Source organism: Ascaphus truei, chromosome 20 (genome assembly GCF_040206685.1).
Source record: "Ascaphus truei isolate aAscTru1 chromosome 20, aAscTru1.hap1, whole genome shotgun sequence".
NCBI classification, from domain to species: domain Eukaryota; kingdom Metazoa; phylum Chordata; class Amphibia; order Anura; family Ascaphidae; genus Ascaphus; species Ascaphus truei.
The window spans coordinates 8,611,240-8,638,888 of NC_134502.1; the positions used below are offsets into that span (position 1 = coordinate 8,611,240).

Here is a 27,649-nt window from a genome sequence, read left to right on the forward strand (position 1 = left end):
AGTCCGCGTTGACGATTGTAGAGATCCCCGTGACGCTCCAGGGCATATACACGGTTGCACTCCTCTCGTAGGACGGGATCTAGGAGAGAATTGGCCAGCGGCAACTCGTTGGTCTCTTTCAGGTACGCTCTGATTACCGCTTGTACTATATCAGTGTTGGTTCCAAAGATGATCGGATACTTGCTCTGGTCTTGGGGCTCGGGGCATACCATTGCCGCTACATGCATGGGGTGTTTCTAGCCAGTGTTCAGTTGGAGTATTTCCAATTGAACCCTTACAATCCCATCGATGGGGTAGTCTTCATTACTTAACCCCTAACTTTCATATGGTCGGCCGCCCTCAGGGGGCAGTGTCTGAGGTGCTGGTCATAGAACTTGCGTATATGATGATCACTTGTGATCCCGTGTCCAGTAGGGCCTATGCATAGATCCCCTTCCAGTACAACAGGCATGATGGCCGCGGGGCTTACTTGACTGTAAGCTTCCCTTGGTGAGGTGTCCTCACCGGGGTCGGCGTCAGAAGGGGCATCTTTGGTTCCAGGAGGGGGTTCTGAGTCAGACTCGGCCGTTTGTACTCAGCATACCATTGACCGGGCGGGATTTCTTCTATCGGAGGATTTTTCTCCGGAGGGTTCCCCCTCCCTCTCCAGACAATCGTTGGAGAAGTGGCCCTTCTTCCCGCAGTTATAGCAAACTACGTCGCGGCGTTCAGGACGATCCTTGTACGTGGAAGGTGGTATGTCGGCGGGTTTTGGCTTGTACACCTTGGACGGGGCGGCAGGCTCTTCCTTCTTTTCCATAGCGCACTTTCCCTTTGAGACGGAGGGGCTCTTGGGTTTTGCGGGGGAGTGTAACAACGCATGTGCCTCTTCACTTTTCATCTGGCGCAGCAACCCGGGAACGTAGGGGGACTCCCGTCCGTTATTTTGCTGCGGAGCATATTAGCTATGGGATGAGTGGGGCTTGATCCCCGCAGGTACTGTTCACGAAGAGCTTCATCCATCCCTGAGGCAGAAATCAGCTTACGGTTGAGTAGAAGTCCCAAGACCAGTTGCAGTCGGTGTATAAAGGCCGACAAGTCCTCTCCCTCCTTCTGATAGAGATTGTAGTACTTCGTTCAGATCGCTCCTTTATCTTCTGCCAGTCCGTACGCTTCCAGCAGGAATTCCACCATCTCCAACACTGTCAACTCTGGATGTTGGTCCCTGTGGATGGTTACAATGGTAGAAGCGGAGGCCTGAGACACTCCATGATGCACTGCCATTTTATTGTGTCAGTGCACGACCATTCTTCTACGACTTTTAATGCGTTCTCCCTCCAAATGTCTATCCCTTCCTCCCCTTGAGGTATTGGAAGTACTCCCGAGAAGGCTTTGAGTTTCTGGTAGCTTTGAGACTGGGAGGCCATGGTGATGGCTTCTACGAATTGGGGTAGCATCACCCCCATTGCGGAACCTTCATTAGTTACCCTCTCTCTGATAGGCCGGGAGTTCGCCTTGCGGGGTGCGGTGTCTGGTGGAGAGGGCGGACTGTCAGCCCAACTAGGGGCTCCCGTGAGAGCGCTTGGGGTAAAGGAGACTTTGAGTGGGGGACGGTCAACCCGGTTTGGGGTACTTGACACTGGTGCAGTCGGTGTCCAAGTACTGGTGGATGGTTCATCTGGAGCCAGGGGGGAACCCTTGGTGAAAACATCTCCCGTATTACTGGTAAGTCCGAGTATATAAGGGGGTAGCCTTCTGGCGGGCACTCGGGAGCTACTAGAGTGTTCGGGGCCGTCTCTTGGCATATGTCCCGCCCCACCGTGAATAGTATGGCGCTCCAATAAAAATTAGGGTCGAACACCCTGCCCCGGTACCATACTTTATTTGACCCTAGGAGCTCCCTCAGCGAGTCCCGGATGTAAGTCTCTGCTACTAATGCTGGAACGTTCCCTACAGCCACGACGTAACTAGGGGGCTCCAGGACGGAGATGGCCCAAGCATGGACCTCTTGACGTGAGGGAATCACCATGTTGCTGATCTCTTATGATACTGATTTGAATAGGGCACCCCAGGTCTGATCTCTCAGCAGCGCCTCCAAATGTAACGGGTATTCCCCCATACAATCTCATATAATGTGTGTGTGCGGGGAACATAGTGTTACCAGGTGTGGTGCTTTACCTGTTAGGCTCACAGGGGGCCTAAGCCTCTGCCACGGGGAGCCTGGGGCACGACTAATAATGATAGGAGTAACCTCGTACTCGGTGCAGCGCCTCCACCTGCGATGGCTCCCACTCGAGGGGGAGTGATCCTCGCAGGACAATATATATATCACACAACAGCATGTAATATAACCAATGACTTTACTTGGGAGCATAGAACGTATTTGCATATAATATCAACAGGTGTCCCTCCCGAGAGGAGACACTGACTACTGCGTCTCGCAGGACGCTATCCCCCTTTCACCGGGTGATCCCACCCCGTGTCCAGTAACCCCACACAATATCCCGCACTCTACAGAGAGAGGATACGTGTGACTGCGCAGTCACTATAAAGCTAATAGGATTGTTGGTGCACTTGTTGTTACGGATTACCTGCCGAGCACTCCAGTGTTCGGGCCTGCAACTGGCTTCACAAAGGATCCGATGAGAGAAGACACCGGAACCACCATCCAGGGCGATCCCACCCGGATGACTGCTGCAGCCGCAGCGGAGGTCTGAGCCCAAACCTCAGAATGGAAACGCAGCGGTCGCTGTGTCCCTAACTTCCTCTGGATACTGATAAGGGGCAGGGTCCCTAATCTGGGGCCTGTCCCTACAACACTCAGCTACTGTGACTCAGGGCTATCTGGGGCCTAGGGGGCTGCTGGCCTAGTGCAGGGGGTTACTGACTCCTGCACCCTACCTCCTTCCCCTAGCTGCTCCGGTCACCAACTAAACAACGTGCTGCAAGCCTGTGAAATGTATCAATTCTCCCTTGCAGGGAGATGCTGTGGCCCTATTGGCTCCCTGGCATCACGTGGGGTATACAGAGGCTCATGGGATATGTAGTCCCTTCCAAGAGCCCTCTTCCTATTGGCCAGGCCGTTCGCGCTATCACCGCGCATGCGCGAGCTGTCTGTGGGCTCCGGCGCTTCTGGCTCCTGCGCATGCGCAACACAACTCGCAATGGCAGTGCCCTGCACCGCGAGCCGCCGGGACCGCAGCAACGCAACCACGGCCCTAGCAACGGGCCGCGCGTGTCCCCAGCATGCGGCCTGCACGCAACCTGATGCTCCGCTCTCTTCCCCTAGCCGAGAAGGGGCGTACACGTGTACCCGCGCTCGGCCGCAGTGAGTGACAGAAGGGGGAGGGGGGGGGGGTCCGCTTTGCCGAGAGGACCTGGCTACAAGTATTATAGTCCATATAAATAATTTCTGTGCAAAATAGCTGAAACTTGATGGTCTAGAATTTCTTATGTGTTAACGCCTTGGAAACAGTTGTATATACAGAGCCTGATGGAGGTAATTAGAATGCAGGAATAATTGCAGCGATGGAGATTTTTATGAACTGCGATGTAAGGAATGGATGATAATTAAATGTAGGCAATGTTGATGCTGCCTAGGGAAAATATGGTTGGTATTCCCGCCGGGACCAATATATACACAGATTTTGTTCACGGACTCCCGACAGTAAGGACACCAACCTCCTCCGTCGGATCCGGTTTTGCACTAGAGTCTGCTTACGCGTCTGCAGATTTCTCCCAAGTGTAGAGTTACTCTGTGCATGGTTACCTTTTTCTCCTCTGCGTTCTGTTGCGTTATACTCACACCTCAGTAGTTTCCCGCAGCTGCCACTTAATGCTCCATTCTTGCTATTCCTCAACTCCGTCTGCAATTGAATTAGACCCCCGATGGTATTTTCAGACTCCTCACCAAGAGATGCTCCCAATCCGTCTGTTATGATTGTGCTCGCCACAAACCGGGACCGGACCGCGGGGCTGAGGTGGGGTTATATAATTACCGACCTTAGTCCGCACAGACTGATCCGGAGTGTGCAGTTCGTAGTCGTACGTAGCAGGGTCAGGAGTGGAGAAGGCAGCATCGTCGTTATTCAAGCAGGAGTTCAGCAACAGGTAGTCAGGAGTTCCCCGCTTCAGCTTAGGAGCGTGAGCGCGGGAGTGACCTCTTCGTGAGGAGCGGCCTCGGCCCATGACGCCGGTCTCAGCAGGGGGAGACAGCAGGCTGGCCGAAGTACACCGCAGGGCAGCGTCGGGAAACCAACGCTTCAGCACAGAAATCAGGAACGGGCCCCTACATGGAACTAGCAGGCGGCCTCAGGAAACAACGCTTCAGCAGAGAAGTCAGGAACGGGCCCCCGCATGGAACTAGCAGGCGGCCTCAGGAAACAACGCTTCAGCAGAGAAGTCAGGAATGGGCCCCCGCATGGAATTAGCAGGCGGCCTCAGGAACTAGGGACAAGAGCCAGAAAGGTTAGTACACCAGGATACAAGCCAGGGTGGCTTGTGGCAGAGACAGTAACGTGTCCAGGGTAGGAAATTATGCTCGGCACTGTTTCAGTGCCAACGCCCAGGATATAAAGGGTGGAGATCCAATCACAGGAGGAGGGTGTGTGAGTATTCCTCCAATGATGGAGCACAGGGCAGAAGCTGCAATGAGAAGTAGCACATGTGCCATTGATTGCCAGAGGAAGCTTTTGCAGCTCCAGAAGTCTGCAAAAGCTATAATCAAAGCCAGGAGTGGATTCCTTACACCGTCCCGTTCCTAGCACGGATTCACCGGACAGGTAGAGCGTCTTCAACTCGGTGATCTGTTTGGGCTCCACACGTGGACAAACAGGAAATGTTTCCAATCCATCCTGCTCTTAGCACCGATACACTAGGCCTGTATAGCGTCTCCTCCTCTGTGATCTGTTTTGGCGCCAAGCGCGGACAAGCTGGTATGTAGATGTAGTGCGGGTGCTCACAGATCTGTAAGTCACATGTGTCCCACCCTACGCGTTTCACCACAGGTTGGCTTCATCATGGGTATAATTACTGCTATGTGGAACTCCCTTTTATACTGAACATGTTGATTCCTAATTGGTTAAAAATTCTCGGACCAACTTCACTAAATAAAACCTTTATTCCTTATTTTATAACATTAACTTTTTAACTGTAATTTTATCCTCCTTTATGTGTGTCACATAATACAAAAAACATGCTCGAACAATTATTAAACATATTATACTCATCATTACTGTATGCAATTGTTATCATCGGATTGTATATTATTAATACAAATTCACAGTCACTTTATATAACTGTAACTATCTATATTAATACATTTGTGTATAGCATCAAATTTGTAGAGGAATACATTTTAGCATGTATGATTTCAAAAGTTTGTTAATATGTTTAATATTTAGGAGCACTCCACTGCCATCTAGTTGAATAAACGTGAACAACACATCATTAAACTGGGAAAACAGAAAACAGCCTGGATTGTAAATTGCTATATTGACTAAATATTGTAGGCATTAATTAAAAATTCTCCTTCAAAGCATACAAATAGGATACATGTATGTGCAAATCTATGATTCTAGTATGTGATTATCGCAATAAAGATGTGAAACAGAAATAATGCATATGAAAATATTACTCATACTAAATATTTTGTATCCCAAGTTGTAATATTACATTTACCATATATAGATAACAGTAAAGGCAGCTAGCCAAGATCAGTTATAAGCCTTCAAATGATACTGGTTTATAACTAACTTTCTAGAGACAGTCTAATAACAGTAGAAATATGAAAATAGAAATTCTTGATTGTCAGCAGAGTTATAATAATAGACATTATTTCAACTTGAGAATAAATGTAAAGAAATCCAGTCAAACTCAATATTGTGCCCCAGAGGGGCCAGGGTTGTTTTTATGTTTCCATAACAGTTAAGATTTTTTTTTTTTACGAAAATAAAACCAATAATTGTCTGAGTGGTATATTACAAAGTAAACTTGTGTGAGCAAAACATTGTCGACATTTAGAGCAAACATCGTTTTTCTCCTGTGTGAATTCTCTGATGTTTAACAAGACATAACTTATAAGCAAAACATTTCCCACATTCAGAACACACAAATGGTCTTTCTCCTGTGTGTATTATCTGATGTGTAACAAGAGTAGACTTCAGGGTAAAACATTTCCCACACTCAGAACATATAAATGGTCTTTCTCCTGTGTGAATTTTCTGATGTCTAACAAGATCAGAGTTCTGGGTAAAACATTTCCCACATTCAGAACATACAAATGGTCTTTCTCCTGTGTGAATTTTCTGATGTCTAACAAGAGTAGGGTTCTGGGTAAAACATTTCCCACATTCAGAACATACAGGTCTTTCTCCTGTGTGATTTCTCTGATGTTTAACAAGATATGACTTATAAGCAAAACATTTCCCACATTCAGAACATGCACATGGTCTTTCTCCTGTGTGAATTTTCTGATGTCTGACAAGAGTAGAGTTACATGTGAAACATTTCCCACATTGAGAACATGCAAATGGTCTTTCTCCTGTGTGACTTCTCTGATGTGTAACAAGATGAGAGTTAAATGTGAAACATTTCTCACATTCAGAACATACAAAGGGTCTTTCTCCTGTGTGTATCCTCTGATGTGTAACAAGAGCAGAGTTACATGTGAAACATTTCCCACATTCGGAACATACAAATGGTTTTTCTTTTACTGACAAGTTCTTGTGAACGTTCCCTGCATTCATGTTTCCTTTGTTACACGTTGTAATAGGAGTAGATGCATATTCTGTCCCTGTATGTTCTCTGATGGTATAAATGTGGGAGTCTGGGAGATTTCCTTCTTCCTGTGAGGTTGATTCCTTAACCATAATGCTCACAGTTTCTCTCAGACTCTGGTTTGGTATATCTTGACTAATGTGATTTGCTCCGTGATACATTTGGGTAACACTGGTATCTTCCATTACACTGGTATCTTCCATTACACAATCTGGTGAACAGAGCAAAATGTGACATCCTTCAGGGGAATTCCTGCTCACGAATCCATCAGCTGGGGAAAAATATTGGAGTAAAGAAAAGCATTAACATCCAACATAAAAATGATTTTCAAACGGCAGATTTAGTTTAAGGCCGAGTCCACGCTGCCCTGAGCTCGCTCATGTTTGAGAGCGGTGACATCACCAGCTCTCCAAGCATGAGCGATAGGCTGTCCTGCAACTTTTTCGAGCAGGAGCGGGGGTGTGTGGCTATTAGGGGAGGTGGCGTGTCATTGGCTGAATAGGGGCTGTGTGTGTGTGTCCATTTTCTCTCTACCCCCATTGCTCTCTACCCCCCCATTGCTCTCTCTCTCTCCCCCTTCCACCCTCTCTCTCCCCCCCATTGCTCTCTCTCTCTTTCCCCCTTCCACCCTCTCTCTCCCCCTTCCCTCCTCTCTCTCTTTCCTCCTCTCGTTTCTCTCCCCCCTTGCTCTCCCTTCCCCCTCCCGTTTCTCTCCCCCTTGCTCTCCCTTCCCCTCTCTCCATTCTCCCCCCCTCTCCTTTCTCCCCCTATCTCTTTTCCCCCCCTTCTCTCCTTCCCCCCTCACTTCGTTTGCCCCCCCACCACACCACTTTGTTTGCCCCACTACCACACCACCACTTTGTTTGCCCCCCCCACACCACACAAATCCATTTTGCTCCCCCCACCACACCAGTCCATTTTGCCCCCCCACACCACACCAGTCCATTTTGTCCCCCCAACACCGATCCATTTATCCCCCCCCACCACACCAGTCCATTTCCCCCACACCACACCAGTCCCTTTTGCCCCCCCCCACCACACCAGTCCATTTCCCCCCCCGCCCCACACTACACCAGTTCGTTTTGCCCCCCCACCACACCAGTCCGTTTTGCCCCCCTCCCCGCCCCACACCACACCAGTCCATTTCCCCCCCCCACACCACACCAGTCCGTTTTGCACCCATTACCACACCAGTCCATTCCCCCCCCCACACCACACCAGTCCATTCCCCCCCACCCCCACACACCAGTCCATTCCCCCTCATCCCCCCCCCACCACACACCACACCAGTCCATTTCCCCCCCCACACCAGTCCGTTTTGCCCCCCTCCCCACACCACACCACACCAGTCCGTTTTGCCCCCCCACACCAGTCCGTTTTGCCCCCCTCCCCACACCACACCAGTCCGTTTTGCCCTACCACACCAGTCCATTTTGCCCCTCCCACCCCACACCAGACCGTTTTGCCGCACACCACACCGGTCCGTTTTGCCCCCCCACACCAGTCCGTTTTGTCCCCCCACACCACACTAGTCCGTTTCCCCCCCCGCACATCACACCAGTCTGTTTTGCCCCCCACACCAGTCCGTTTTGCCCCCCCCCACCCCACACCAGTCCGTTTTGCCCCCCCCCCCACACACCACACCAGTCCATTTTGACCACCCCACAACACAGCAGTCCGTTTTGCCCCCCCACCACACCAGTCCATTTTGCCCCCCTCCCCACACCACATCAGTCCGTTTTGCCCCCCATCACACCATACCAGTCCGTTTCCCCCCCCCCCCCACACCACAGCAGTCCGTTTTGCTCCACCACACCAGTCCATTTTGCCCATCCCATCCCACACCAGACCGTTTTGACGCATACCACACCAGTCCGTTTTGCCCCCCCCACACCAGTCCGTTTTGCCCCCCCACACCACACCAGTCCGTTCCCCCCCCCCACATCACACCAGTCCGTTTTGCCCCCCACACCAGTCTGTTTTGCCCCCCCACCCCCCACCAATTCCGTTTTGCCCCCCCCCCCCACACCAGTCCGTTCCCCCCCCCACCAGTCCATTTTGCCCCCCCCCCCACACCACACCAGTCCGTTTTGCCCCCCCCCACACCACAGCAGTCCGTTTTGCCACCACACACCACAACAGTCCATTTTGCCCCCCCCCCATACCACACCAGTCTGTTTTGCCCTCCCCCACCCCCCCACACAACACCAGTCCATTACCCCCCCATACCACACCAGTCCGTTTCACCCCCCCCCCCTCCACAAAACCAGTCCGTTTGGCCTTCCCCCCACACCACATTAGTCCGTTTTGCCCCCCCCCACACCACAGCAGTCCGTTTTGCCCCCCCCCCCCCACACCATACCAGTCCGTTTTGCCCCCCCCCCCACACCACAGCAGTCCGTTTTGCCCCCCCCCCACACCATACCTGTCCGTTTTGCCCCCCCCACACACCACACAAGCCTGTTTGACCCCCCTCACCACAACAGTCCAATGTTTGTGTTTGGTGTAGTGACAGGGCATTAGAACACGCCCTCTCTCTACCCATTGGTCAGAGCAGGGTCATGTCCCTGCTCTGAGCCTGAAAGTATCTCTCCAGTGTCTCCTCAAGCACAAAGCTTGGGAGAGCGTGCGGGCACACGCATGAGCGCCCACGCACAGCGCGAGCGTGAGGATTCCCATTCACAGAGGTATGCGCGCTAAGCGCCAAGCGCATAGCGAGCTCAGTGCCAGCTGGGACTCAGCCTAAGAATGTAAAGAGACAGGATACACATGGCAAGATGTGTAACAAATTGCGTATTCAGTAAATGTTTCCAATTAGAAGTGCAGAAAAGCATCCAAAATTGCAATAAACTTAATTTGTGAGGATATTGCCTCCCAGAGAGAGATAGATAGATAGATATATATCTATCTCGCTGGTAGGCAATATCCTCACAAATCAAATATATATACAGAGGCGGCACACTTTATTCTAACTCGGCTCGAGCCGCGCTCGTTTTTTTCCCTCTGCGTGCCGCGCTTCATCGGGAGCGTGCGCGCATGGCGCGCGTGCCCAGGGCTCCCCGAGGGAGCCCTGGGTTCCTCTAATGTGGGGGATGGCAGTGGGGGGCTCCGGGGGACCCAGTGGACCCGGAGAGGGGAGGGCGGTGCCTCGATCGGAGGACCGATCCTCCGAGGCTCCGGCGCGCGCACGGGACCGGTATCTGTCGCGGCCGGCGCGCGCACGGGACCGGTATCTGTCGCGGCCAAGACCGGGCAAATGTTAGAATAAACTCGGCCGCGACAGTATATATACATATATACATACATATATAAAATCAGGAAGCGTGTACCACATACATTTCCACTTTATTATGGGAAAGGTAAAGTTACAAAAGGACATTAGAAATTGATAGATATACTAATTTGTGATCAAGTTTCTTTTTTTTATGAAATATGCTATATAATTATTGTTCCTAGAGCACGCACCACTTGTAAGGAATCGGGGGAACACGTCCCTTGCGACATGTTCCCTCCTTACCTGCCACTGCTGCTGCCTCCGTTCCGGTCCCTGGTCATGTGCGCACCCCCGCTCTAATTACAGAGCGCGTGCACACCCGCAGCTCTTCAGGGCGTGCCACGGAGCTCGAATCCGCCCCCCGGATGTGTCGCGCCTCCCTCACGCGCGGCACGCACACGTGACGACGTGCACCGATACCCAGCTGCGAGTCAACACTGCTAAGTGCCCCTTGTCTCCTGCAGCCTATAATAGCCTCCGCAGAGGCCGCGCCTCCGCTCCTCCTCCCTCCCTACTGGTTCCTGTTTCCTTTAAATACCTGGATCAGTCATTCAGTCCTTGCTCAGTCATTCAGTCCTTGCTCAGTCATTCAGTCCTTGCTCAGTCATTCAGTCCTTGCTCAGTCATTCAGTCCTTGCTCAGTCATTCAGTCCTTGCTCAGTCATTCAGTCCTTGCTCAGTCATTCAGTCCTTGCTCAGTCATTCAGTCCTTGCTCAGTCATTCAGTCCTTGCTCAGCCTTGTTGCTTCCACGTCAGTTGTGCCTTGCCTTCTCCAGTCTTGTTTTGCAGATTAACCTCTTGTGTACCGACCCGGCTTGTAAGTGAACCCCTCTGGATAGTAACCTCGGTTTACCCTCGACTACGGCTCCTTCTCCAACCCTCAATCACGGAACCACGGACTTTGACAATTCTGATATCTACAATCCCAGACCACTTCTTAATGGACTTCTACGATTCTGCTCTCCAACCCAAGGACCCAGCAAGTGTACGGATTAACCCGCTCTCTGCCACCCAGACCGGCAACGCGAAACAATCCGCCTTCCAGGCACGCCTCCGCTGCTGTGAGTGCGTGGTTTCCTACCTTCCCACCTCAGTGCCGGGGTCTTAACTTGTTTGTGGGTAGCGCAAGCGTTACACCACTAAAGTATAAATTACTCACCAGTGCTGATATCTGTAGGACTTTCCTTCTCCTTATACTGCTGGGGACCCCTTAAATATGGCTCTTCTCCGCGCTCAATCATTGATACAATCTCAGGCGTCACATTGACACATCCTGTATATGTCAGGGGAGACACGTATATATTTAATGTGTTTGCACCATAGAAAATTCTTATTCCCATTATCTGCTGTATTATTGTGTCACGGTATTACTGCTGTGCAGTGCTATGTTATATAAAGATATACAGTCAGTTCCTGTAGTTTTGGAAATCAAATTACACACACACACACACACACACACACACACACACACACACACACACACACACACACACACACACACACACACACACACACACACACACACACACACACACACACACACACACACACACACACACACACACTTTCTTACCTAGAGAGCAGAGAGTCTGGTAATTCTCCATCATCACATCCTTGTAAAGTTCCTTCTGTTCTTCTGTTAAATAATCCCACTCGTCCTTGGAGAAGTAAATTGCAACTTTATCAAACTCAACTGGTTCCTGAAAAAGAGAATTCTCCAATTGTTGTTGTTTGTTTGTCAGGAGGAACAAAATCATCAGAGCAGCCTCTGGCATTTCTGAGAGCCTCTTAATGTTCAATAAAGTGTCTTGTGGCATCACTCAGACTCTGCAATCAGTACATAGTGTATTCCCTGCTATATTACATTATCTGTCCTACTATTAGGGGAGTATCTTTTACAGTATGTTACTAAACAGTTATAATGTGAGGCTAAAATATAAAGTAGCATCAACAACAGAATCAGTCTGTATAAAAGCTTATTATTACTACATAATGATCCGTTGTAAGTTGTACATAAATATATGAAAAAACAGTTTACAGAGAAAAATGAATAGAAATATAACAGATATAAAACGGCACAATTTCTGTGCACTTTTGTCTTCTCGTTTTGCATTTTTGATGCTAAATTGTACATTGCTGATTAAATTCTCCCGTTCATTTATTTATGTGAAACATTCATCATTTTGTACTTGCTGGGAGATTATAGTAGGAATGAATGGTCAATTATTGGTTACCTAAAGGCCAATAAAATTGACTGAAATCATTATCCATCAACCTTGCTTTTTTTATCTGTCGATTCTTCTACCTATTAAGTCAATATGTTTGGAAGTTTCAAATGTTTCTCCAAAATCATGTTATTATATGTTGCACAAATCAGATCTCTGAGTAAACACTGATTAATATTTCATTTGCAACAAAATAAGTGAATATAACATTGAAACTATATTGTACAGCAGGAAAATTAACATGAATCAAACATATAAAAATAAACAAGTAAACGTAATTAGTACAAGTTAATTGAAATGCAATCTAACAAACAAGTCGTGCGAAATAAATCTCAATATAAATACAACATCAAAGTATGAATTGTATAAAGTGATATATATTTAGCTAAATACTCACCATCGGGAGCTGGTTCTGGAGCTGGTTCAGGAGCTGGAAGACAAAGGGACATGTTGTAGAAAGATGATCACAAACACACTGATAAGAACTGTATCAGCTCCTGCCTTTTATACCATGACCTGCTGTGTTCTGGTCCCTCCGCCACCTCCTCTGTCCAATAGGGAGCTCTGGTGAAGATCCCTGACCAATCAGAACATTGGAATTGGCCACACTTATTTATATTATACACTGTGATTATTATATGTCCTGCTCTTGACGCCTTAATAGTGTTAGTTGTGTGAGGGAGAGGATAACATTGTGACAATTAATGCTATTCTCACCTAATGATTCAGGACATACAGGATATGTAAGGATTATTTGCACAATAACTGTACAGCTGAGTGTTACGGTGAAACAAGATGGGGGGGGGGGGGGGTGACCTGCCGACTGTGTCACTGTGCATCTGTCACACTCAGTCTGACACACACACATGCACACTCTCTCTGAAACACACACACACACACACACAATGTGGATTGAGAGTAGGGAGGGCTCTGAATAGCTCCGCCCCTCTTAATAGCTCCGCCCCCGGTCACTATCTAGCCCTGCTGCAATTCTCACCCGGCCGGTGCCTCCCGGTCTCCCATCTCCCCTCACTGAGAATCAGGTCATTCACCTCTGTGCACACAGGTGCATGCGGGGGGGACAGGGCACTATAGGCACCCGCTAGTTCCATCCCTGCACTGACTACAATGTTATATATAGAAGTAGTGCGAGTGTATATATAGAGTTTACACTAAGAACTGATAGAACAAACGTCCCAGATGGGGCGATTGGATCAGTGAAAAAAACCCTATTGAACAGCACTCAATCACATAATGTAAGTGTAAAAGTATATTGTAAGGTTCGAGCTAAGATGTCCATAATGTGATATGATGATAATACTAAAAACACTTTTAATAGTAGAAAAAAATAAAACACAGGGTGTTAAATATACCCAAACAGGCAATTAAGCTACAACTAATTGAAGCTTAAACCTAAAAAGGTAGGATGATGACTGAGGCAGGTAAGCCTATCAAAAATAGAACTTGAGCCTACTAAGAGGAAGAGAGTTCCTAAGCAAACTCCCCCCTCCCACGACCACTCTACAACTGGAAACTATATTAAATTGTAAACAGGAACCACAAATAGTGTGTATAGATCAGTACATGGTAACTGTGGGTCACTGCAAACGAGTGCACAGCATGTGCTGTACATATACAGACCAACCCACCAAATACTTGACATATGTATAGGTGGGGACTGATAGTTGTAATCAGTAATGACAAAATCTGTATACTTACAGTATAGGGCAAATAGTGTCCAAGATGTAGTGAACTCTAAGCACACAAAAATAATGATAATGCTAGTGTGATATCCCTGAATAGATAACCAGGAAAAGAGAGATCCATATATAGGCATTAACAAAGTACAATACTTGCATTATGGTGATCTCTCAAAGAAGCGCCTACACATGCTCCCTATGTAGTGCCCATAAGGACGGCCGTTTCGCATAGGCGCTTTGTCCATACAGAGTGTAAGCTCTGTGGGACAGTAACTCTCTCACACTGATTAGACTGTTATATATACAGTAGAGGCAACGCTTATTCTAACATTTGCCTTAAACTAGCCGGGTTACATTCTGGGTATGTGCTGGGTATGTTCTGGGCTAGTTTGAGGCACGTTTAAGGCATTTCTGCATTGACTAACGACCCATAGGATTAACACAGCAGGGATCCCTGGCAGTCCAATTCAGTTTGAATGGGACTGCCAGGGACCCCCGCTGTTAATCTGATAGGCCATTAATCAATGCAGAAATGCTGGGGCTAGTTTAAGGAAATGTATTCAGAATGTACCTGGGTCTTTTGGGGAATTGCCACTGGTTTTTGTTAGAATAATCGCTGCCTCTACTGTACAAGTAGTTTGCGTGTATATACAGTGTAAGCACTGTGGGATAGTAACTCTCTCACACTGATAACAATGTTATATATAGAAGTAGTGTGAGTGTATATATAGAGTGTAAGCTCTGCGGGGCAGTAACTATCTCACACTGATAACAATGTTATATATAGAAGTATTGTGAGTGTATATATAGAATGTAAACTCTGCGGGTCAGTAACTCTCACACTGATTACAATGTTATATGCAGAAGTAGTGTGAGTGTATATATAGCAGTGATTCCCACCCTTTTTTGTTTGGAGGAACCCTTTAAGTATTTCATGAAATGTCGGGGAACCCCTATCTGGAAGACACATTTTCGACAGTGGTAAATCACAAAATCGACGTGTAAAGCAGTAGGGGTAATAAATAATAATGAACTCGTACTTTTGAATAAACAATGTGTACATATTTTGTAATGATTTTGGTTTAAACATCACCCCCCCCTTGCATCTCTCAAAACCCCCATGGATCGATCCCTCTCCCTCCTTTCTCCTCTCCCCCCTTCTCTCTCCTCTCCCTCTCTCCCTTCTCTCCTCTCCATCCTTCTCTCTCCTCTCACTCTCTCCCTCCTCCTCTCCCCCTCATCTTCCTTTCACCCTCCTTCTGACACTCTCTCTCTCACACACGCTCTCCCTTCTCGCGCTCTCTCCCTCCTCGTACTCTCTACCTCCTTGCCCTCTCTCTACCTTCTCGCGCTCTCTCTCTCTCCTCGCGCTCTCTCCCTTCTCGTGCTCTCTCCCTCCTCGCACTCTCTCTCCCTCCTTGCGCTCTCCCTCCTCGCGCTCTCTCTCCCTCATCGCACACTCTCTCCCTCCTCGCGCTCTCTCTCCCTCCTCACACACACATGCAAACAGCGTTTACAGCAGAAGCTGTAGCTCAAATGCAAAGTTACAGCCGACACCACGGATCACCCTCTCCCCCTTCCCCCGGTGCAGCAGTGAGTGCGGGCGGCCAGGCGGAACCCCTGCCACTGCTTCGCGGAGCCCCGGTTAAGAATCACTGATATATAGAGTGTAAGCTCTGTGGGATAGTAACTCTATCACCCTGATTACAATGTTATATATAGAAGCAGTGTAGTGTGTATATCTGTATATATATATAACTGAAACTGTTGTTTGTGAGTCCCTGTAGACCATTTGATTGGTCCGTTGGTCTGCCCCCCACGGCTCATTGGACGGTGTGTTTGGCCCCCCCGTGTGTCCCGCCCCCCCACGCTACACTGCGTGTCCCTCTGAGCGGGAGACAAACGCAGTGCAGCCACAGATTCTCCTCCTCACCTAGCGCTGCCAGCCGCTGCAATCCCCCAGCTCACACCCTACACCCAGCCCGCCACCTCACCTCCATCCGCACCCCCGGCGGATCAGTCCCTCACCCCGCCACCTCACATACACCCGCCCCGCCATCAGTCCCTATCACCGCCGCCTCCAACCTACACCCGGGCCGCCGCATCACCGCACTCACGCTGTCCTGCCCGCCGCCTCTCTCCATGCACGCCATTCTCCCAGTCAGGATCTGGATTGGCAATTCATTCAGGCATCAGGTAACAAGTAGTTGTAGTCACGAAGACTCCACGAAAACACAAACGAAGACAATGGGTATAGGGTTTACACTGGTTTATATGGGATTCCAGCCCTATACATTCACAGAGAGTGTCATGCATTGGACATCAATTACCTCCACCCAACGACCCTTTGCCAGCTAACGTGGGAAGCATTGTTAGATCATGCCCCAGTTAGTTGGTACATGCGCACATCTGGCCCTTGGGGTCTCATTTCTTTAGCCCCACACAAAACTCATGGCGCCTAAAAGTCTACCAGACTTGTATCTGGTCAGGAAATCCTTTGTCTGTAAGTGTGAATCACAGCACTTACAGACCCCTCAAGCCCTGCGTTTCTCCGCCCTAATCTATACAACCAGAGTGGTTGAGTCTTTGATCAGGGGGTCTGTTGTAGACAAATGGGTCGCCCCCCTGAGCATTAACATTACACAGAGCCAGTGACTTTCCGGGCTCTTATACCAGCCTTGCAAAACAGTATATTCTTTAATATCTACACATATTAAAATAATCCATTCGACTGGACTGAGTGGGTTGATAGTTGCCGGACCCTCATGCCGGAGGGGACTCTCCATGGTGGCCAAGTTTCAGCTCGCTGTGACCCACCGAACCGGAGATACACACTTACACACTTACAGGTTTAAAAGCACATTTTCCAAAGAGGCTTTTTTCTACCATGCAAGTCAATGGCAGAAACCCCAAATTTACAATTACCTTGACTCCGTTATGTTGCCCCGAGAGGGTCGGTATTTGCCATGCAATCCTGCCAGAATTAGGACTACATGGTGGCCGAATCTCAGCCCTCTAGGTTGAACAGAACCGGAGTTATGGGTTCAGGGTGCTCATTCCGACTTAGGGGTCTATGCACTAAGCAGCGGAAAAATGCATTAGCCAGGTTTTGAATTCTCCATGTTTTTGGAGTGTTAACCTCGCTGTATGCAGGAAGGGCTTAATCCCTGGTGAATTAATGCGCCACCACCATTTAAAATAATGGCGAATAACCTGTGACTAACCTGGCGAGAAGCTGTCAAGAAGCCGTCCCCTGCCAAGATGTGTTTGCAGCAGAGAGAGATCCGCTGCTCTCTCGGCGCAAACATTGGCACATTAAAAATTATTTTAAATACAATTTTATTCATAGTGTACATGTGCAGGGGGTCTCCGGAGCTGAATCGCATTGGTTTCAGGTCCGGGGACCCCCTGCTTCCTGAGATACAGGCCCCTTTATGAGGTGCCGGTATCCCTCTGCATTTAAATGTCCTGATCACGTGACCGCGGAATGTAAACAAAGCAGAGGGATACCGGCACCCCCTAAAGGGGCCTGTATCTCGGGAAGCAGGGGGTTCCCAGACCTAAAACCAAAGCGGTTCAGCTCCGGAGACCCTCTGCACATCTACAGTATGAATAAAACACAGATATCAATAAACACTCATTCCTTACCTTTGCGGCTATGTGCTATGGTAACGAAGCAGCATGAATGTATTTTTAATAATATTGTACAGTGAGCAGGGGGTCCCCTGAGCTGAACCGCATTGCTTTGTGGACCAGGGACCCCCTGCTTCCTGAATTACAGGCCCCGGTATGTGTCATCGGGTGGCAGTGTCGCCGCCATCTTTATAGCCTCACATGGTACGGTAGCCAACCAGAGCGTGGGAAATACATCCCAACTCTGATTGGCTCTAGTACCATGTGACAGGCTTTCAATGACGTCACATCCGTTCTCCCCCAAGCCTGTGTCACATGGTCTACTAGAGCCAATCAGAGTAGGGATGTAGTTCCCACGCTCTGATTGGCTACCGTACCATGTGAGGCCGGCCATGTTTTTTTTCATGGCATCATCTTAAAGGCAATTGAAGCACAGCCATTCTGATTGGCTGTGCTTTCATTGCCTTTAAATTGACGTCATAATTTTTTTTTGTTCGGCCAAATTCACATGTTTTTCACGGCCCAATCAGGACCGTGGGAAACATTTGAGCAAAATGTGACATCATAGGCCTATAAAAGCCTATGTCACCTCATTTTGAAGCTAGTCGCCGAGGAGGGAACATCTCCCATCCTAAGTAGAGAAGAAGGGCGTGGCCTAAGAAGACGGAAGAAGCCGGAGAAGACCCCAAAAGAAGAAAAGAAGACCCCAAGACAGACGGGAAGGATTACAAATAGAAGAACAAGACACCGTTATGGATTGTAAGGGTTTTTTATTTTATGGTTTACCTGTGGATTGGTTCCTGTGCTTCCGGGCCGCCTGGATTTCGGTGAGTGGACATCTAATGGTGAGTGAACAAAAGAAAAGTTTATTATTTTTACTTTTACAGGTTTTTTTGATTTTTCATTCATGTCTTTTATTTTTTCAGTCCCATTTAATGCCCGTGAATGTAGCTATGTACCTATCTATATACATACATTCACGGACACTGAATGGGTGTATTATATGTGATTTTTGTATGGAAATGCATTGTTTTTTATGCTGTATTATTGCCCCTGTATTTTATGTATATCTATCTATATGGATAGACATACAGGGATAATAATTGATTGGTTTGCTAATGTTTATGTTCTTTTCATGTATGGCTAATGTATGTATCAGCTTTATTTTGTCATTGTTCTGAATAATGTAATTTGTATTTAGTTACAGGTTAATTGTAATGGCTTCTTTATGGTACTTAGATTAGAATGATGGTTGTTACTTTAAATTAGAATTGTTTTGGCAATGGTTTGGCTTTAGGAATTGAATAGGGAATTGTATAATTCAATTGTATTGTATTATAATTGTTTGAGGAAATGGATTAATTGATTGATGCTAATTGTATTGATGTTGCTTAGTTTATATTGGATTCTCCTGATGGCATTGCTGGTTAACCACCCGAGGTCCCTGAGACACCTGTGGGTCTGACCCGGGGCTCCCAGACATCCGCAGGCCTACTGTGGGGACCCAATTGTGGCCCACAGTGACCCGCGGAGACCACCTGGGGGCCATGGCGCTTGGTGGGACCCACCAACAGGCCTCCAGAACCTGTATGAAACAAGTTGCTAGTACCCTGTAGGTCTGACACGTCAGGCCCGCCAGGGACTCGCATGGGGCTGGGGTATGAACCCCGTATGTAAAAGAATAAATCATGTATTTATGGGGGGGCACAGGGGGTGGGTAATGTATTTAATAAATAAAATAATGTTTATTGTGGGTCTGTGTATTGTTTTAATTGTGGGTACTGGGGGTGGGGGGAGGGGGTATTGGCCCCAAGGGTATGTGGGTAGGCCTCCCTTGTGGGTAGTGGGTGAGGGTGGTTAGGCCTCACGGGGTGGGGGGTTAGTGGGGGAGGGTATCTAGGCTTCCCGAGTGGTGGGTGAGGGCGGGTTAACCCCTTAATGACTGTACCGGTTAATAACCGCTATGGTGAGTAAGGGGTTAGGGGACATTACTTTGGATGTTTTTATTCTTGTTTCTGTTTTGCAGCAGCGGAGGGGGCATTAGCAGGATGAAGATGAGGATAGCCTTCATCGTGGCAGCCGGGCAAGGGTGAGTGCTATATGTATTTAATGTATTTTTTGTTCTGTATGTATCTAAAATGGGCACATTCACTGATATCCATTTGTGGATAATAGTAATTGTGCCCATTACTATACTGTATGTGCATATATGTGTATGTTAGGGGGGTATAGGGGTTGTTGGGGTAATTTTATATATATATATATATATATAGATATATATAGATATATTTATTTATTTATATTTATTTATTTATTTAGTGTGGGACTGTTGTGTGTGTTTTCTTTTTATTGTAGGTAGCGGGGGTGGGTGAAAGGGGTATTTAGCCCTTGTTGTTTGTTTAGGGCTTGCGGGTGGGTAGCGGGAGGGCTTAACCCCTTCATGACCGTAGCGGTATTAACCGCTAAGGTCGTGAAGGGGTTAAGTGCACCCGCAACCCCCCCGCAAGCCCTAAACAAACAACAAGGACCAAATACCCCCTTCACCCACCCCTGCTACACACAAAAACCTGGCACGGCGGCTTAACCCCTTCATTGCCTTAGCGGTTAGCCGCTAAGGTAATGAAGTGGCCTTTAAATGCATTTTTCCTGCCTCGGATGCATGCCGGGGGGGTCCGGTGCTGGTATTAATCGTATCAGCTCCGGAGACCCCCGGCATCAATCACAGCCAGGAAAAAGGCCTGAATTTTTTCTAAGTGCCGATCCGTCGCTCATCCGCAGCCTCTCAGCATCAACTTGCCTACTTTTTGTGATGTGCCGGATTCGCCAGAAAAACGCCATTCTAGAGTGGCGAATAGTGGCGCAAAACTACTCGCCACTACTAGAATTGAGCGTGGCGGAAAAAATGGGAAGTTGAGGCGAAAAGTGCCTTTTCGCCCGCGCCGATGGCAGGAAAAAAAAAACGCCAAACACATTGGCGGTTTTTTTGCTTTTCGCCTAGTTTTTTATATATATATATATATATATATATATATATATATATATATATATATCTTATATATATATATATATATATATATATATATCTTAACCCTGGCTGTGCTCAAAGCTGTGACCCAGTATATATATAATGCAAATATACTGTATACTCATTTGCATTTCTTAGGCAGGTCTGCAACCCCGCCTTTCACCGTTATCACCCAGCACACAGCACTTCCACTGCAGCAAGGGATTCTGGGAAATGACATGCAAATGAGCACACAGTGCCACTTTTTGCTTCAAAAACCATTTTATACATGGTTCCCTATAGGCTTAAGCTTGCTGTAGGGTCACAGCTTTGAGCACAGCCAGAGTTAAGATGCATAGCCAGAAAACCCACCCACAGACAGCTGTATCGACCTTAATGGGTCTCATCAGTGTGGGGTTGGTTAACTGGCTATGCAATGAAGTGAAAGGATGGGGTTTACCATACTGAGTTAAGTTATGGTGAGTAAAAAAAGTGACAAAAACCTTCCACAGCAAAGCATATAGCAAATGCAAATATACTTTATGCTCATTTGCATGTCTTAGGCAGGTCTGCAACCCCGCCTTTCACCATTATATATATATGTATATATAAAAACATTTTTGAAACTTAAAGTTTTATTGGGTTTACACAGACTATCCAGATAACATCTCGTTTTTTGAAATTAACAAATAATATCCAATGACCGCAACCCTTCAAAATCTCTGTGGGGAGGGGGGGTAGTAAAGCGGGGAGGGGGGGTAGTAAAGCGGGGAGGGCAAATGTTCTCTTTTATCTTTTGGTCCATGTCTTCAATGTTTTATCTTTCCCTTGTTGCCATCTTGTGCCTTATCCTCTCCCGTGCGGTCTCGAACACCTATTATCGCCACTAGGGTCGGGTATAGACCTCCTAATCTTCTATCTCTTTTTAGACTGTTAATGTAATATTGTTGGAATGAACATACTGTAGAAATTGATGACATGTGGATGACATTGACTGGGGGGGGGGTCTCTGGAGATGAGGGTGTTGATGATGTGCAGAATCTATTCCGTCTCCATTTTGTCTGTCTTTGTCTCACAAGTCTCTGTCTTACTGTGTGTCTCACACTGTGTTCCTGCAATCATTCACATGTGAAAGAATGTGTATGCTGCAAGTGTATCAGGTTGGCTACCAGGAGACTCAAGGACAAAATCGGCCTATGGCTCAATGCCCAGAAATGAGGAGGAAGCTCGTATTCTGCAGCATATTCAGACTCAGAGATACAGATGTATCCTAATATACCGTGTCCATTGAAAAGAAAGATAAAATCACCCGGCTCTCTTGTGAAAAAGCTAATAATGATAAACAATGTATATAATAATAAATAAAAATATCTAAAGTGTATAGTGAAAATATTACCATATGTATACAATAAAGTGGTAATAATGGTTATAAGACAGCTTTAAGAGAAAGCTCTCTATCTGTGCTCGGAAAAGAGCTTACATCATGTAGTGTATCCAAATGTAACATCACACCCACATTAATAACAGGTAATAAGCCTTTATAATGCCTTGCTTGAAGAATCAGTCAGGTGATTCTCCGATTAGAGGGAGGGATGAGTCAAAATTACACATCTAGGTTGACCAAACTATTGAAATGAAATGAACAGCAGGACCCCAGTTACTGTAGCAACTTCATGTACATCAGAGCCCCTCCCCTGGAGCGAGACTGAGGAGCAGTAAAGTACTGTAATGACACCCAGATAAAGGAAAGTACTCACATGTAGCCACTGATCCTGTAGTCTGCGTGCAGCTGCGAGATAGATACTGAGGGTAATGCCCAAGGAAAGGACGTGCAGGCAGAGCACAGCTTGTAGGTAGTGAGAGCAAAACCAGGTGCGACGGTGGCGGGGTCAGTTTAGCAATAAAAATAGCTTCTTTATGAAAGATCTAACACAGTTACATGGCGCTGTGAAGAGGTGCTCTGATGCGTTTCAGGCTCCCCGCCCTTTATCAAAGAGTATAATACTTCTTAATCAAGTGCCGGTATAAGAAGGGAGCCCCCTGCTGCGCGTCCCGTCCACATCGTGACATCACGAAGGTAAAAGCCAATGGGAGGAACGAAGGGGGCGGATGCACCACACACACCAATCAACCCCGCGGCGACGGAGTCTCAGACAGGCACAGGCACCACAAACACAATCTCAGACAGTGAAGAGTATTAGGCAACAACAAGGGGGGAGAGGAGGGGAGAGAAGGTGAGGGAGAGGGGATGAGGGGGGAGAGGAGAGGGGGAAGAGAGAGGGAGGATTGAAGGGGGGGAGAGGGGAGCGGTTCCTGAGATCATCAGCCCTTTGATGCAGCGATCTGAAAGCATTTTACTGATGTGCCTGTTATTTCTGCTACATTGTAAGCAGCCTCTGTTGCTTGCGCAATAATTTTGCTCATAAACGTACTTCACCATATTGGTATTTTTTTCATTAATAGGTATATCTCGTGGTGGAATTCGAATATAGGACTTGTTCCCGTATTTATCCTTCAGGTGTTGTGTATCTATGCACCTGTATCTCTGATTTGCGCCTTTGGGGTATTTTTTGTATTTTGTATTCTCTTTGGGGTGGTGTACACCCATTACATTGGCAGCACTCATAGACATCATTGCAACACTATTTTAAATCAGTTTTGCGCACCTTGCAAATTTTTTCTTTTTATATATATATATATATATATATATATATATATATATATATACATGTGTGTCAAATGACATCGCGTTACTATGGCAACTCAAAGCCATGTGACATTCACGGCGTCATTTGATGCTTCGATTCGCAAGGAGGAGGAAGGCGGCAGCAAGGAGGCGTCTGATCATATATATAGCAAGCATAAACACACACAGCTAAACTTATGCAGCCCCTGCAAGCTCAGATTCCAAAACCAGCACTGCTAAAGCTAACCCAGGCCCTCATTCTCTCCCGTCTCGACTATTGTAACCTCCTGCTGTCTGGCCTTCCTGCCTCTCACCTGTCTCCCCTACAATCTGTAACTGTGCTCTGTATATATTGTATTCTCTCCCGTCTCCTGTAACCTCCTGCTGTCCGGCCTTCCTGCCTCTCACCCGTCTCCCCTACAATCTGTAACTGTGCTCTGTGTATATTGTATTCTCTCCCCTCTCATGTAACCTCCTGCTGTCCGGCCTTCCTGCCACTCACCCGTCTCCCCTACAATCTGTAACTGTACTCTGTATATATTGTATTCTCTCTCGTCTCCTGTAACCTCCTGCTGTCTGGCCTTCCTGCCTCTCACCTGTCTCCCCTCCAATCTGTAACTGTACTCTGTATATATTGTATTCTCTCCCGTCTCCTGTAACCTCCTGCTGTCCGGCCTTCCTGCCTCTCACATGTCTCCCCTACAATCTGTAACTGTGCTCTGTATATATTGTATTCTCTCCCGTCTCCTGTAACCTCCTGCTGTCCGGCCTTCCTGCCTCTCACCTGTCTCCCCTACAATCTGTAACTGTGCTCAATATATATAGTATTCTCTCCCGCCTCCTGTAACCTCCTGCTGTCTGGTCTTCCTGCCTCTCACCTGTCTCCCCTACAATCTGTAACTGTACTCTGTATATATTGTATTCTCTCCCGTCTCCTTATCAAGAAACTCTATCTTTCTCTGTTGAATTACCCAGATACAATTACCATTTCCCCACACGATAAAATGTTATGACATGTGACTTCCACGGCGTCATTTGATGCTGCAATTCGCAAGGAGGAGGAAGGCGGCAGCAAGGAGGCGTCTGATCATATATATAGCAAGCATAAACACACACAGCTAAACTTACGCAGCCCCTGCAAGCTCAGATTCCAAAACCAGCACTGCTAAAGCTAACCCAGGCCCTCATTCTCTCCCGTCTCGACTATTGTAACCTCCTGCTGTCTAGCCTTCCTGCCTCTCACCTGTCTCCCCTACAATTTGTAACTGTGCTCTGTATATATTGTATTCTCTCCCGTCTCCTGTAACCTCCTGCTGTCCGGCCTTCCTGCCTCTCACCCGTCTCCCCTACAATCTGTAACTGTGCTCTGTGTATATTGTATTCTCTCCCCTCTCATGTGACCTCCTGCTGTCCGGCCTTCCTGCCTCTCACCCGTCTTCCCTACAACCTGCAACTGGGCTCTGTATATATCGTATTCTCTCCTGTCTCCTGTAACCTCCTGCTGTCCGGCCTTCCTGCCTCTCACCCGTCTCCCCTACAATCTGTAACTGTACTCTGTATATATCGTATTCTCTCTCGTCTCCTGTAACCTCCTGCTGTCTGGCCTTCCTGCCTCTCACCTGTCTCCCCTCCAATCTGTAACTGTACTCTGTATATATTGTATTCTCTCCCGTCTCCTGTAACCTCCTGCTGTCCGGCCTTCCTGCCTCTCACATGTCTCCCCTACAATCTGTAACTGTGCTCTGTATATATTGTATTCTCTCCCGTCTCCTGTAACCTCCTGCTGTCCGGCCTTCCTGCCTCTCACCTGTCTCCCCTACAATCTGTAACTGTGCTCAATATATATAGTATTCTCTCCCGCCTCCTGTAACCTCCTGCTGTCTGGTCTTCCTGCCTCTCACCTGTCTCCCCTACAATCTGTAACTGTACTCTGTATATATTGTATTCTCTCCCGTCTCCTTATCAAGAAACTCTATCTTTCTCTGTTGAATTACCCAGATACAATTACCATTTCCCCACACGATAAAATGTTATGACATGTGACTTAAGCCCCAGTGGCCTAATGGATAAGGCACTGGCCTCCTAAGCCAGGGATTGTGGGTTCAAGTCCCATCTGGGGTGGTTATATTTCATCCGCAAAACGTTAGTTTTTATTTCAAAACATATTCAGTCCAGTGTTACTTATCATGAATAAATTAGGCAACAATTCCAAATGTTTTCATACAGACCAAGCAATGTGACGTATTTTACCCAGGTACAGACAGGATTGCGGGATCTTATTCACGACATCATGTAGCTTCTCGTTGCCACGTCAACGCGACGCCATTTGACGCAGCGTGGCCATTTTAACTGGAGCTGCAGGGGGTAAAGATGAATTTGTAGGAGAAGACTGGGAGACGCCGGGGGACTCTGTCGCAGGTAAACAGTCGACAGCGGACAAAATGCAGTCGCCCGTGACAACCGATCTAGTGCATTTATCGACCCCTGGCTATAGGTAACCAAGGAAACCTTAAACATGTCATGCACATTGCTCTGGGGAGTTCCTAACACAGCCTACAGGAACACTCATGCACCATTCGCATCACATTCCAAAAAAATTATAAAAACTAAATGCCAAGATATCATTCTAAAGCAAAGAATTCTCACTGAAGAAATCTGATGCCCTGTTATACACTTTTTTCAATGTTTCCACTTCTTGAGTCATTTCTTTCTACTTTTATCGGTGTATACGTTCTTTTCATAGTACATATTAAAAATAGTTGAAGAACAATACACAATAAAGCCTCACAAAGTACAATGATTAAAGGATGCATGGGGAAAAAAATACCCAATACTGACACACTGTAACAGATTTTTTTAAACTTTGCCCCCCAAGCTGAACCTGTCATTACTGACCATTCATGTTCTATCTTTTTAAATTTACCCTTTACCTATTGAGAAACAATTTCTCCTTCTTTTAATTGTTTTTGTAAAACTGGAAGTCAACCTTCTTCTTTCTTAATTTTTACACATAGGAAATTATTCTTTCACTATTTCATTGTTCTCAATACGACCTAAAATGAAGTGTGATTATGAAAGCATGAGTGATAAATAATCTTGGCCTGGTGTGGTAAACAAATTAATTTAGAATTCAAATATAAACAAGCAATAAATTTTACATGTTCAAATCTTGCCGGAATGGTGTAAAAAAAAAAATCAGGACTTTGGAGATTATAAACTAATAAATGAGTATTGCTAATGAGTATTCCTAGCACTGTCTTAGGAAGTAAAACTCGTTCATTTCCTAGTATGGGTATTAAAGAATTAGTTGTACATACATCATTTTTACATCCCAACCACTTATTTACCCATAAATCTGTATGATTTAGAACAAATACACATTTTTCTGGCAAACTTTGTCGTATTCCTAGGATGTCATACACCCTTGTACTTTTTTCCCAATAGTAATAGAAATAATAGATTTTTTGTTCTTTTTCCTAAAAAGTGAAAACATATTTAGTCCCATAGGTGATTCTTTGCTTTAAAACACAATATTTTGACATATTTAGAGCCCAGCTGACTACATACAGGCATACCCCACATTAACGTACACAATGGGACCGGAGCATGTATGTAAAGCGAAAATGTACTTAAAGTGAAGCACTACCTTTTTTCCACTTATCGATGCATGTTCTGTACTGCAATCATCATATACGTGCAGAACTGATGTAAATAACGCATGTGTAACAGGCTCTATAGTCTCCCTGCTTGTGCACAGCTTCGGTAAAGGTAGGGAACCGGTATAGCTGATCAGGACGTGCTGACATGCGTGAGCTGCCGTTTGACTATTGGGCCATATGTACTTAGTCGCGAGTGTACTTAAAGTGAATGTCCTTAAACCGGGGTATGCCTGTATACTGGATATATAATGCAACAGTGCCACCATGTAGGTATTGTTACCAATATTGTCCTGGAACAGGATTGCATATTTTCTGTATTTTTTTCTCGGCTCTCACACTGTCAGCTCTCCCCAGGGAAGTTACATCTTTTTTCCAAGCTCTGAAGAAACCAGAGCTGTGTATATTGCAACATAGTTGTTACAAGTAATCCCCTTTACACAGCCTCTAGTCAGTTGCCCTGGCAACCTCCCAATGCTCATATTTGAGTATGTTTTAGTCCTCTCCCCCTGCTTTATCTGCATATTGTTATGCCCCTTAGTGTGTTTCTGTCTGACAGGAAAGTGTGCTCCCTCTTTTCAACAAGCAGCCAAAGTGAGTAGACACATCTTCCACTGCTCCCTCAGAAAGGAAATCCTTTTAACCTTCCCCTCAGAGAGGCACTTCCACATAGCAGGACACCTTCCTCTCATCAAGCAATTCTCCTCACAAGGG

At 46.8% G+C, this 27,649-nt stretch overlaps 1 protein-coding gene and 1 non-coding gene across 3 annotated transcripts; one reads left to right on the forward strand and one right to left on the reverse strand.

Moving 5' to 3' along the window:
• Nucleotides 1-5,120: 5,120 nt before the first annotated feature.
• On the reverse strand, nucleotides 5,121-22,753 carry LOC142471281 (zinc finger protein 90-like). 2 transcript variants are annotated; one of them, XM_075578110.1, is made up of 6 exons: nucleotides 22,351-22,753; nucleotides 18,376-18,428; nucleotides 12,654-12,686; nucleotides 11,605-11,731; nucleotides 11,191-11,304; nucleotides 5,121-7,027 (listed from the first exon to the last, which is right to left on the reverse strand). In XM_075578110.1, exons 3-6 carry the CDS (start codon nucleotides 12,654-12,656, stop codon nucleotides 5,997-5,999), a joined length of 1,275 nt encoding a protein of 424 aa, XP_075434225.1. In that variant the 5' UTR covers nucleotides 12,657-12,686; nucleotides 18,376-18,428; nucleotides 22,351-22,753; the 3' UTR covers nucleotides 5,121-5,996. The 2 variants fall into 2 exon arrangements, with proteins under 2 accessions (XP_075434225.1, XP_075434223.1); XM_075578108.1 differs by lacking the exons at nucleotides 18,376-18,428; nucleotides 22,351-22,753 and adding an exon at nucleotides 16,074-16,595.
• A 2,574-nt stretch (nucleotides 22,754-25,327) lies between these two features.
• On the forward strand, nucleotides 25,328-25,400 carry TRNAR-CCU (transfer RNA arginine (anticodon CCU)). Its single transcript has one exon. It is a non-coding gene; the product is annotated as a tRNA-Arg (tRNA).
• The last annotated feature ends 2,249 nt before the right edge of the window (nucleotides 25,401-27,649 follow it).

What these genes read in the sequence shown, in the direction of transcription:
- LOC142471281 (XM_075578108.1), bottom strand. Translation starts at nt 16,109, where the DNA reads ATGGCGTGCATGGAGAGAGGCGGCGGGCAGGACAGC. An exon ending in TCCAGAACCAGCTCCCGATG is followed by an intron (nt 11,732 to 12,653) that starts GTGAGTATTTAG and finishes TCTCTTTTTCAG; the next exon opens with GAACCAGTTGAGTTTGATAA. An exon ending in CCAGACTCTCTGCTCTCTAG is followed by an intron (nt 11,305 to 11,604) that starts GTAAGAAAGTGT and finishes TGACATATACAG; the next exon opens with GATGTGTCAATGTGACGCCT.